The sequence below is a fragment of the Rattus rattus genome, chromosome 1 (genome assembly GCF_011064425.1).
Source record: "Rattus rattus isolate New Zealand chromosome 1, Rrattus_CSIRO_v1, whole genome shotgun sequence".
Lineage (NCBI taxonomy): Eukaryota > Metazoa > Chordata > Mammalia > Rodentia > Muridae > Rattus > Rattus rattus.
This window is the reverse complement of record NC_046154.1, coordinates 258,345,859-258,358,403: the sequence shown is the minus strand read 5'-3', so window position 1 is coordinate 258,358,403 and position 12,545 is coordinate 258,345,859. Positions and strand designations below refer to the sequence as shown.

The 12,545-nt window shown below is 44.9% G+C and overlaps 1 protein-coding gene across 1 annotated transcript in view; it reads right to left on the bottom strand.

The window, feature by feature from the left end:
* The window catches only part of Mov10l1 (Mov10 like RISC complex RNA helicase 1), a 65,400-nt gene that overhangs the window by 4,719 nt on the left and 48,136 nt on the right, over positions 1-12,545 (bottom strand). Inside the window, exon 23 of the mRNA XM_032919328.1 lies at positions 6,431-6,580. Coding sequence (XP_032775219.1) covers positions 6,431-6,580 — 150 coding nt within the window. The remainder of the gene's footprint in view (positions 1-6,430; positions 6,581-12,545) is intronic.

Here is a 12,545-nt window from a genome sequence, read left to right as displayed (position 1 = left end):
TGCTGGGGAGTCATGGGGGATGCTGGAGGAGTCATGAGAGGATGCTGGGGAGTCATGAGGGGATGCTGGGGGAGTCATGAGGGGATGCTGGAGTAATGAGGGGAGGCTGGTGGAGGCATGAGGGGATGCTGGGGGAGTCATGAGGGGATGCTGGGGGAGTCATGAGGGGATGCTGGGGGAGTCATGAGGGGATGCTGGAGGAGTCATGAGGGATGCTGGGGAGTCATGAGGGGATGCTGGAGGAGTCATGAGGGGATGCTGGAGGAGTCATGAGGGGATGCTGGGGAAGTCATGAGGGGATGCTGGGGAAGTCATGAGGGGATGCTGGGGGAGTCATGAGGGGATGCTGGGGGAGTCATGAGGGATGCTGGGGGAGTCATGAGGGGATGCTGGGGAATCATGAGGGGATGCTGGGGAGTCATGAGGGGATGCTGGGGGAGTCATGAGGGGATGCTGGGGAGTCATGAGGGGATGCTGGAGTCATGAGGGGATGCTGGGGGAGTCATGAGGGGATGCTGGAGGAGTCATGAGGGGATGCTGGAGGAGTCATGAGGGGATGCTGGGGGGAGTCATGAGGGGATGCTGGGGAGTCATGAGGGGATGCTGGGGGAGTCATGAGGGGATGCTGGGGGAGTCATGAGGGGATGCTGGGGGAGTCATGAGGGGATGAGGGGATGCTGGGGGAGTCATGAGGGGATGCTGGGGGAGTCATGAGGGGATGCTGGGGGAGTCATGAGGGGATGCTGGAGTCATGAGGGGATGCTGGAGGAGTCAGTCAGCCTTTCTGGCTCCTTCCAACTGGGCTGTACAGAAGCAGCTGCTCCAGTTTTGTGACAAGTTGACTATTTGAGTAATGATTTTCAAACCTGTCTGTGTAATTCTTAGTTGTGAGCTCTCAATGCCAACTATTTCCCTATGTATTTTCTTCTTTGGTAACATCTATCAATATGTCTTATCCATCTCAGTTCAGCAAGTGTTGTTTGTTCTTTTAAAACACCTCATGTAATTCAGTGTCTCTCTCTGCCTTCTACTTTGGGATCAGGATGTGAGCCCTTGGTTTTCCTGCCACTTGGCTTTTGCTCCGTTGCTGTGCTCTCCCACCACAAGCCCAGTCACACACTTTCTTTGTAAACTGCCTTGGCTTTGTCAAAAGAAAAGTAACCTAACACAGCACCTCACCAGGCTGCAAGGGCCTAGCCAGTTGTCCCCCACAGAGGGTGAGACTCGGGAACAGGGCTGTGGAGGGCAGTGTAGGAAGGGACTCAGGATTCCTGGAGCTGCACTGGATGGGAATACTGGGGACTAGAGAAGATATCCTTGGTGGGTCTCAGCCAGCCTGGTTTCAAAAGATCTGACCATCAATGTGGACATCACTTGCTTTGCTTGCCAAACAAGTGACATTTATAGAAGGAGTTATGTGTGCCTGTATGTGCTACATTTTGATCTGAATCTGGGGATAATACATAGGATAGGGGAATGGTTAAAAGCACTGGCTATTCTTCCAGGTGACCCTGGTTCAATCCCCAGCACTTACATGAAGGCTCAGAACCATGTGTAACTCCAGCCCCAGGGCATCTGACACCCTATTCTGGGCTCCTTGAACACCAAATAATCATATGGTACAAAGACTTATGTGTAGGCAAAATACTTGTATACATAAAAAAACATAAAATAATGAGGTGAAAAATACAGAGGGCATTCTTTAAAAGGTAGCACGAAGGGCTATGGATGTAGTTCAGTGGCTCTGCCTGTGTCTGCCCTGCACAAGATCCTGTTTGATCCCCGCACACAACACAAACCTTGTAGCATTTAAGCTTGGTAAAGTAGCGTTTGACAGATTGAGGCAGGAGGATCTTGAGCCTGAGGCTGACCTGTGCTGCAAAATGAGAGCCATGGAGAAACCCCATCTTTAAAAACCCAGAAGCAGAGAGAGGGCTCAGCAAGTATGAGCTGCTCTTCCACAGGACCCAGAGCTGACTCCCTGGACCGACAAGTGGCTCAGGACTAATTTCAGGGCACCTGAGGGGCTCTTCTAGTGCTCACAGACACGCAGGCAGGCAACACACCCATACACATAAAATAAAAACCAACCTTTAACACACACAAACAAAAGAACCCAAACACTAACAACAGGAGTCTCTGTCTGCTCGTCAGTCCCATGGAAATTAGTCAGAGAGACTCCTAACTAACCCGCTAAACAGCTGTGCAGTGACCACATCAGTGTGGAAGGCCTGGAAAGTTCTGTTCAGCCTACATCAGTGCAGTCTCAAGGACTGAAGTGAGCTTCAAGGATAGACTGATGGCATGTGGCACTGTGTCAGCCTGATGTCACATGAGCTGTTTCCCCCTGAATGTCTACTAGTATCTGTGAAGGGCTTTAGGTCCAAACAAGATCTAGGCAAGATGGTGACAGACAAGTCTATCCCCACAAAGCAACCTTACAGTTGCCCACTCAGTGCTCTGGATAGACCACAGTCTAAGTGTTAAAGTTACTCAACTTGAGTAAGAACAATGGGAATCGTACTGTGGTCTGGGGGGCTCTTCCTCCTGGCGGTCACTATAACCTCAGGGGCAAGCAGGCATGGAGAACCAAAAGATACCCTCAGGCTGGAAGGATGGATCAGCTCTTAAAAGCTAGGCTCATAACCAAACCCAAACCAACCAACAAAACAAAAACAAGAAAAATAAGGGGTTGGGCTGGAGAGATGGCTCAGTAGTTAAGAGCACTGACTGCTCTTTCAGAGGTCCTGAGTTCAGTTCCCAGCAACCACATGGTGGCTCACAACCATCTGTAATGAGATCTGATGCCCTCTTCTGGTGTATCTGAAGACAGCTACAGTGGACTTATATATAATAAATGAATAAATCTTTAAAAAAAAAAAACAGAAAATAAAGAGTTGTTCCCAGCACCCACAGCTGGGTCCCTCTGTCCAACAATGACAAAAAGCCCTTCCACTTCTGGAGGTGGGAATGAACACACGTTACTGGCTAAGGCTGTGCTGTGTTCATGACTGAGGAGACACAAAAAAGCCTGGACAGAAGCAGCAGCTTAGGAAGACTCACTGCTTTTATTCCAGCATCTCTTGAGATGATCACTTTTGTTGTTGCTGTTTTGGGTTTTTTGTTTTTTTCTGTTTTCCCCCGTTTTTCAGTTTGTAGGGCGGATTACATTGACAGAGTCTTGTATGTTGAAACATCCCTGAATTTCTGGAGTGAGCCCACTTGATCATGTGGGTCATCTTAGTGATGTGTTTTGGTTTTTAAGCATTTTTGCATGAATCGTTCATGAGAAAAATTGGTCTGCAATTCTCTTTGTTGAATTTTGTGTGGTTTGAGTATCAGGGTGACTGTGATCTCATAAAATGAATTTGGCAATGTTCCTTCTGTTCCTATTTTTATGGAATAATTTGAGAAGTACTGGTTGTAGCTCTTCTTTAAGTCTGGTAGAATTCTGTGCTAAAACCATCTGGCCCTGGGCTTTTTTGGTTGGGAGACTTTTAATGACTACTTCTATTTCCTTAGGGGTTATAAGTCTATTTGAATTGTTTGTTTGCTCTTAACTTTGATAAGTGTTATCTATCAAGAAAATTGTCCATTTCTTTTAGATTTTCTGTTTTTGTGGAGCATAGGTTTTTGAAGTATGACCTAATAATTCTTAGGATTGCCTCAGTGTCTATTGTTATATTCCCGATTTGTTTCTGATTTTGTTAATATGGATAGTCTTTCTCCAACTTTTAGTTTGCTTAAGGGTTTGTCTACCTTGTTGATATTCTCAAAGAACTAATTCTTTGCTTTAATTTCCTTTGAATTGTTCTCTTTGTTTCTGTTTTATTCATTTCAGCCCTCAGTGTGATTATTTCCACTGTCTACTCCACTTGAGTGTGCTTGCGTCTTTCGTTCTAGAACTTTCAGGTGTGCTGCTGAATTGCTAGTAGAGACTGCTGCATCTTTCTCCATGTTGGTACTTACTATAATGCACTTTCCTCTCAGCACAGCTCTCACTGCGTCTCATAAGTTTGGGTATGTTGTTGTGTATTCATTTTCACTGAATTCTAGGAAATCTTTCTTTATTTTTGCCTTGACCCAGTCAGTCACTCAGTAGAGAGTTGTTCCGTTTTCATGAGTTTGTAGGCTATTTCTGTTGCTGAAATCTAGCTTTAATTCATGGGGTCTGGTAGGATGCTAGGGGTTATTTAAATTTTTGTGTATCAGTTGAGACTTTCTTTGTGACTGAATATGTGGCCAATTTTGGAGAGGGTTCCGTGAGATGCTGAGAGGAAGAGGTATTCCTCTGTGCTCGTTAGATGTCTGTCAGGTCATCTGTGTCCTCACGGATGTTGGCTCACTTATTGGTCTCTTCAGTTTCTGTCTTGATGACCTGTCCACTGGTGAGGGTCAGGTACTCAGGTCTCCCATTACTAATGTGTGCGGTTCAAGGAATTATTTAAGCTTTAATAATGTTTCTTTTCCAGATGTGGGTACGCTTGAGTTTGGGGCATAGATGTTCAGAATTGAGACATCATCTTGGTGAAATTTTTCCTTTGATGAGTATGAAGTGTCATTCCCCATCTCTTTGGATTAATTTTGGTTGGAAGTCTATTTTGTGAGATATGAGAATAGCTACACTCACTTGCTTCTTGGGCCCATTTGCTTGGAAAAACTTTTTCCAACCTTTTACTCTGAGGTAATGTCTATCTTTGATGTTGAGGTGTGTTTCTGTTATGTAGCAGAAGGATGGGGTTTTGCATCCATTCTGTAGGCCTGTTTTTCTACTGGGAATTAAGTACATTGATGTTGAGAGATATTAATGATCAATGATTGTTAATTCCTGTTACTTTGTTGTTGCTGTTAGTATGTGTGTGTGTGTGTCTGTCTGTCTGTTCTTCCCTTCTTTTGGTTTTTCTGGTGTAAGATTACTTATTTCCTGTGTTTTTGTAGGTGTAGTTAATCTTTGTTCTGGAGTTTTCCCATATGGGTCTGACATGGGTCCTCTGTAAATGTTATGGTTGTGTAGCTTGGTGTTCTTGTGGGGACAGCGGTGTGTCTGACACTTTTGCCTGCTTTTGGAACCCTTTTCCTCTTACTAGGTTGCCTTATCCAGTCTTGATATGAGGGATGCAACTTGATATGCCATGTTTGGTTAACATCCCTGGGAGGTCTGCCCTTTTTTGAAGGGAAACAGGCGTGGATCTAGGGCAAAGGGGAAGTAGGGGGAGGGACTGGAAGGAGAGGAGGGAGGGGAAACTGCAGTCAGGATGTAATATAAGAAAGAATAAATAAAGAAAAAATACACGGACTTGTTAGCTATACTACAGCAATCAAGATGGAAGGTGCTAGGTTTCCAGAGTGGTGTGGCCATGGCACCAGACTTACCAAGGAGGAAGGGAAGCCCAGAACCAACTGGCTGTGTGCTCTTAGTCAAGTTATTATTATCTCTGTGCCACCAGAAATACCCATTCTCACCTCTTGCTCCACTTCAGACAAAAAAGACTTCTAACTCATCAGCTCGCTTTCAACAAAGACCATTTGTTCTCAATTACCTGTGCAAGGTAACTGTTCCATTCCAGCTCCTCCTCCCTGTACTTGGTGGTTTGTATACTGTGGGGGCAGAAACTCAACTGCTGAAACTTGTCTTTAGTATGGAAAATACCTCTACTCACAGCACAGCTTCAGAACAGGTAGATAAGCAAGGACAGTTCCTAGTTGTCACAATCTATAGAGAACTTTACAGGGGCAGCAATGCTGCCTTACAATCCTAAGGAGAAGGGTCACACTCGAAAATGCCAACAGCATTCACTCACTACTTTTGAGAAATACTGGTTGAGGGCTGGGGTAGACAAGATTCATTTTAATTAATTAATTAATTTATTTATTGAAACAGTGTCTTACTCGGTAGCCCAGACTGGTCTAGAAAGCAAATAACCCAGGCTACTCTGTAACTAGCAGCAATCCTCCTTGGCTCAGTGTCCCAAATGCTGTTGCTAAAGATGTGAACTATTATACCCACAAAGCTTTTCCACTATTATTATTATTGTCGTTGTTGTTGTTGAGACAGGGTCTTACTATATAGTCCTGGCTGGCCTTGTCCTCAGAGATTTTCCTGCTTCTCCTCCCAAGAGACAAAATACCAAGATATCCCACAGATCCTTATAAATACTTATGATGTAATTATCTAGAATGTAAAAATAATGCTCGGCCCTGGCTACAGTAAGACAGGTGGCTGGTCAGCACCGACCCTGAGCTGTACAGGTCTGGTCAGCACCGGCCTGAGCTGTACAGTTTGCCAGTTTCTCATCTCCAGCATCACTTGCACATGATCCTGCTTCTTTGAAAATCTGCTGTTCAGAATGAGCTTGTTTCTGCCCTTCAGACACTATGGACCAAGGCCACAGTGGCTGTGTCTAACAAGATACAGTCCTAGTGGGCTTACCTGCTTCCGATAGGGTGTGATGACACCTATGTCCTTGGAAGACACTTGACTGGAGACATTCCGGGCCAACAGGCAGCAGTAGCGCATGACCTGGACAGCCTCAGCTGGGCTGAACCACGATGGGCTTCTCCCTTCACGCGCCTCGTTGCCCTGAGTTAGTGAGAGGATACAGTATCACTTACCCAGTAATGTTTATCAAGTAGGCTATGGGTTTGGTTTACAGCTTATGTTAACTAGGTTCCCACATTACGTGAGGATTGTACATTGTATGTCTACCTGTGAGACACTGAAAGGCCCTGCCCAGAGTTGGCTCTAACTGGTAATAAAGCTGCTGGTGGCCAATGGCTGGGCAGAGAGACAGAGGCAGGACTTTGAGGTTCACAGGCAAGGACTCTAGGGAAGAGGAGAATCGCCATTGCTGGGGAGGAAAAGGTACTGGTTTGAGGAGTGTAGGACAGAGAAACAAAGGCACTGCCAAGATGGTAGAGTCAGGGGTGGGGGCCCACGAGGGCTGCAGACCTGGGTTTGTGGTGACCAGGATGGAAAATAGGTTTTAGTAAGTAATATTCAGGAATACCGGAGGGAGGAAGAGTGTGTTCACAGCAGGGAGGTTTCAAAGTAGTCAGTCACTGTGTTGCTTAAGACACATTAAATACAAGGCTGTGTGTGTGTTCTTTCATTCATGAATCCATAACGTTTGGGTGGGTAGCAAGAAGTGTAAGCACACGCACAGGGAGGTCAGAGTGGACTAACACACCACCACCTCAACTATGAGTACACGACTACAGAAAGGAACATCTCTACTCCATTACAGTACACATAATCTAGCAGGACAATTATCATTAAATAATTTGGAAATTAGGACCATCTTTTTTTCTTTAATTAGAAATTTTATTTACATTTCAAATGTTATCCCCTTTCCTGGTTTCCCCTCCAGAAACCTGCTATTATCTTTCCCTGCTTCTATGAGGGTGCTCCCCCACCCACCCACCACTCCTTTCCCACTCTCTCCCACCCCCTGCCTGATATTCCCCTACACTGGGGCTAGGACCATCTTTTTAAATAAAGCTTTTTCTCCTTCAGACAGGGTCTTGGTACACAGCCCTGGCTGGGCTGGGACTTAACTACATAGAACAGGATGCTCCTGGCCTGAGTGCTGGGATTAAAGGCATGAGCCATCATACCTGCCTAACAAAACATGTTTTGGGGCAGGGTTTCACCATGTAGCCAAAGCTGGCCTGAAATTTGTTATGTAGATCAGGTTGGCCTCAAATAGAAATTCAATTGTCTCTGTCTCCTAAGTGTTAGGATTAAAGGCCTATGCCACTATGCCTACCCTAGAAGCATATACACACCATACCAGTATTAAGGACTGACTGCACAAATCTACCATTTCCAGGCCAGGAACAGTGACACATTCCTTTAATCCCAGCACTTGGGAGGCATGAACACATGGATCTCACATATGGTAAAATGATGGTTAAAAAGGTCTTTATTTTATTTCATGGCCTTGCTTTGCCTGCATGTGTGTGTGTGCCATGTCTGTCTGGTGCCCTCAGAGTACAGAGAGGGCTGGGGTTACAGACAGTTGTGAGCTGCTATGTGGATGCTGGAAATCAAACCCAGGTCCTCTGGAAGAGAGCACTGCTCTTAAACCTCTAAACCATCTCTCCGAGAGTCCTCAAATTAAAGCTTTAAAAAAAAGATTTATTTTTATTTTTACTTGTCTGTATATTATGTGTAGGTGCCCATGGAGGCCAGAAGAGGGAGTTGATCTCCTGGAACTGGTGTGACGGGTGGCTATGAAATGCCTAATATAGATGTTGGGAACCACATTCCACTCCTTCACAAGGGCAGGAAGTACTCCTAACCACTGGGCCATCACTCCAGTCCTACACTGTGCTGAAAGGACATACCCAGTAAAACCAGTCAGTACAGGTAAGGACCGAGCAGTGCATCTCTCAGGAAGCCTGGGAGTAAAAGCTGACTGTACAGCAGTCCTGCCGGCAATCTCAGAACTGGGGGCGGAGACAGCAGGCTCCTGGGAGCTTACAGGCCAACCAGCATAGACAAAGCAGCATGTTTCAGTCAGGTGTGGTGGCATATATCTTTAATCCCACACGTGTTTAATCCCAGCACTTGGGTAGCAGAAAATATGAGTCTCTATGACTGAGGCCAGCCGGTGGACACATTGAGTTGCAGGCTAGCCAGAGCTAAATAGTGAGACTGTTTCAAAACGAACGAACAAACAAACAAACAAACAAACATGTTTAAAAAACAAAGGAAGTAAATTCTGACATGCTATGACATGGATAAGCCCTGAGGGCATTATGATGATGAATGTGACTGCATGCTCCCCTTATAATGAGGTCTACAGAGTGGTCAAATTCATAGGGGCTTCCAGAGGCAGGGCCAGTGGGGAAGTAAGAGTTTTAATTTTGCAAGGATGGGAAGGTTCTGGAGATTGTTGGCTAAGAAACACAAATACACTCAATGGTACTGAACTTCACACTTAATGGTTAGCATAGTGAAGTCCGTGATGTGTGCCACCAGGATCTTACACGTGAGCAAAGCTGGCACGGTGATGCACACCTGTAACCCCTCACTTGACCTCATGTGAAGTCAGCTGGCTACTACTGAGAGAGACTGTGTCTCAGAAAACACAACAAAACAAAAAAGTAAATACCAAAGCTATACTAAGTTTTGAAAAATTATTAATTTTATGTGCATTGGTGTGAGGGTGTCAGACTCTGGAACTCACAACAGACAGTCGTGAGCTACCATGTGGGTACTGGGAATTGAAGCAGGATCCTCTGGAAGAACAGCGACTGCTCTTAACTGCTGAGCCACCATCTCCAGCCCAAGCTACAATAATTACTTTTCAGAATAGTGTTTTAAGAGATATATAATTTATCCTTTTGTTACCTATGACCCTTATAAGTATCTTAAATATTAATGAGAAAAAAAGCTTACAGCAAAACTTAAAAAGATATTTTACACACGTGCACCATACATGTGCCTGGTGCCCTCTGAGGTCACAGAGAGTCATCCGATGTTTTGGAATTGGTTACAGATGATTGTGAGCTGCCATGTGGGTGTTTGGGATTAAACTCAGACCCCCTGCACGAGGAACAAATATTCTAAAACCACCAAGCCAACTTTCCAACTCTCCATTTCTATTTTATTGTTTAAGACAAGGTCTCAATATGTAGTCCTGACTGGCCTGGAACTCATAAGAAATCTTCCTGCCTCTGCCTCCTGAGTGTTGAGATTGAAGGTGGCACCACCACACTGGGCTTCAGAATTTTTAAGCTGATGAGAAAAAAATCAGTAGCAAATATAAGGAAAATGTGGAAACAATAGAAAGAAAGGTAAAGAAAAAACACAACCCAACAAAGAGAGAGCTGATTTGACTAAACTGGATTAAATATGACACCCAGGTGCTTTTAAGAAAAACCCAAAATAAAATGCAATGAATGGCCAGACATGGAGACAAACCACTTTAATCACAGTACTCGGAAGACAGAAGCAGATGGATCTCTGTGAGTTTAAGGCCAGTCTGCTCTACAGGGTGTGAGTTAAGCCCAGCCAGACAGCCAGAGTTCCATGGTGAGACCCTTGTCTCAAATCAATCAAACAAAAAAACAAACTACAATGAATAAAAATGGAATTCAAAGCCACCCTCAGCAATGGGTTACAAAGACCCTTTCCCAAAACACCCAAAGCAAACAAAAGGCCCTAACAAAAATAGAAATGAGGGTCAGACATAGTGGTGTACAACTTTAGTCATGGCTCCCAGGAGGTGGAGCCAGGAATAGCTCAGTGAGGTCAGAGCCAGTTCTTTCCAGGCCAGCCAGAGAGCCTCGTGGGATACCCTATGCAAAGAGGTACCCTCCAGCCCGCCCACCCACCCGCCCACCCACCAACCAACAAAAACCAAACAACCGAACCAACCAACCAACCAAGCAAAACGAAAGCAAAACCAAACAAAAAACCCCTAACCTGTTAATTAGGCCTTAAGAAAAGTACTTTTTGTCAGATATGGTAGCTCAAGTCTATAATCAAAACACTTGGAAGGTGGAGTAGGAGAATGCAACATTCAAAGTCAATTTTGGCTACACACACACACATACTACACACACACACACATACACACACACATACACACACACATACTACACACACACACACACACATACTACACACACATACTACACACACATACATACTACCACCAACACACAAACACACACAAACACCACCACACACACATACACACACACACATACTACACACATACACACACACACACACACACACACACACACACATACACATTACACACTTTGTCTTTGTGGTATTGAAGACTGATCCCAGGGTCTTATACATTCTAGGCAAGATTTCTCCTAACAAGCTGCATATTTTACATAAAATGCATACTGGAAAACTTTCATTTACTTTAACTTTGTAGTATGTTTTGTAACATACCAAGTCTAATGATTAGTTTTTGACAAAATTAAAAATTGAGGGGCTATAGTCATTTCTTCAATAAAACACTTTTTTTTTTTTTTTTTTTTTTCAGAGCTGGGGACCGAACCCAGGGCCTTGCGCTTGCTAGGCGAGTGCTCTACCACTGAGCTAAATCCCCAACCCAATAAAACATTTTGAATTGTCAGTAAAACTGTTGTCATAAAAGCCTGTGCTGATTTTTGTTTTGTTTTTGTTTTTAAAGCCAAGGTTTCTTCTTCTCTGAGTAGCCCTGTCAGCCCCGAAACTCACTCTGTAGATCAGGCTGGTCTTGAACTCAGAAATCTGTGTGCCTCTGCCTCCTGAGTGCTGTACTTGAAGGTGTGCGCGCCGTCTGGCACACCTGTGGTGATTTTCTTTAATTAGACTATATTAAATATATAGGTTAATTTGGGAAGAACTGACATCTCTAAGACCTTGAACTTCTATTTGTGATCACGCCTTCATGTGCTCAAGCAAAGCTTTATGCCTTTGCTGCACAGGAGCACTGGCCGTGCCCCACGCTAGCGCACACTGGCATCTCCCTTCCTGTCACACTGCCGTTTGTCTTTCCTGATGCACTACAGGCTTCTGAGGATGGGCCGAGTTCCCAGACCCTGAGGAGGGTCTCCTGGGGAAGGACCGCTCACCAGGGCTGGGTAAGTACTGACCAACAGCCTTAGAAAGGGTGCCCCAGAGACACCAGCACACACTTCTTCAAAGACACTTCTAACAGGTTCAGACACCTCTTTTCTAAAGGTTTAGAGAGAAAATGAGGCAGAGAATGTGTATGGAAAACCAGGCTGTGGGAGAAAAGGGCGATCTGACACCCATCTTCCCTTCTGGGTGTGGCACCATTCTGGAACATAACACAAGTCCTCTCCTTTTGAGAGGATGAATATAAAACCTGATTTCTGGTTCTGATAACTAAATTTGTAATACAAACTGCTTTAGTGATATGTGCAATCTACTTTAGCTGGTGAGCATCTACACCCCATTCTGTGAGATCCTGCAGGAAGGAGACTTGTCTTTCTCATTCCCTGACCTCTGGATCTGGGGTTCAGTGCCTGGCTGGCTGGTTCTCATAGGCTCTCGATAGACTCTGATCCTGATGGTGGGGCCAGTACTGTTGGGACGTTAAACCTTGCAAGGTGCCTTACATCTCAGTCTTTCTTTTTCTACTACAAGACTTATCTTCATTTTTCATTATGTGTCTCTGTATCTGTATAGTAATGCAAGTGCTCATGGAGGCTAAAGCCATCAGACCTAGAGCTGGAGATAAAGCTGGTTGTATGCCACCTGGTATGAGTGTTGGGAATTTAACAGGGGTCTTCAAGAGGGAGACACACCCCTAACCACTGAGCCATCCCTCCAGACTTCTAATCCACAGTTTTAGCTGTTGGACACTGGCCTGTGTCTCCTCTCAGAACCCAGTATTTGTCTAATGTAAGCATCAAAGGATGCTGGCCTAAAACAACCACTCTTAAGTCCTTTCTGTATGCAATCTCTGACAGGAGAGCTCAGCGGCAGCCCCTTCTTGATGCTTTACACCTGTCTTCCCCACCTCAGGCTCATAGGGAATGCTCGGCTAATAATACAGTGCAGACCG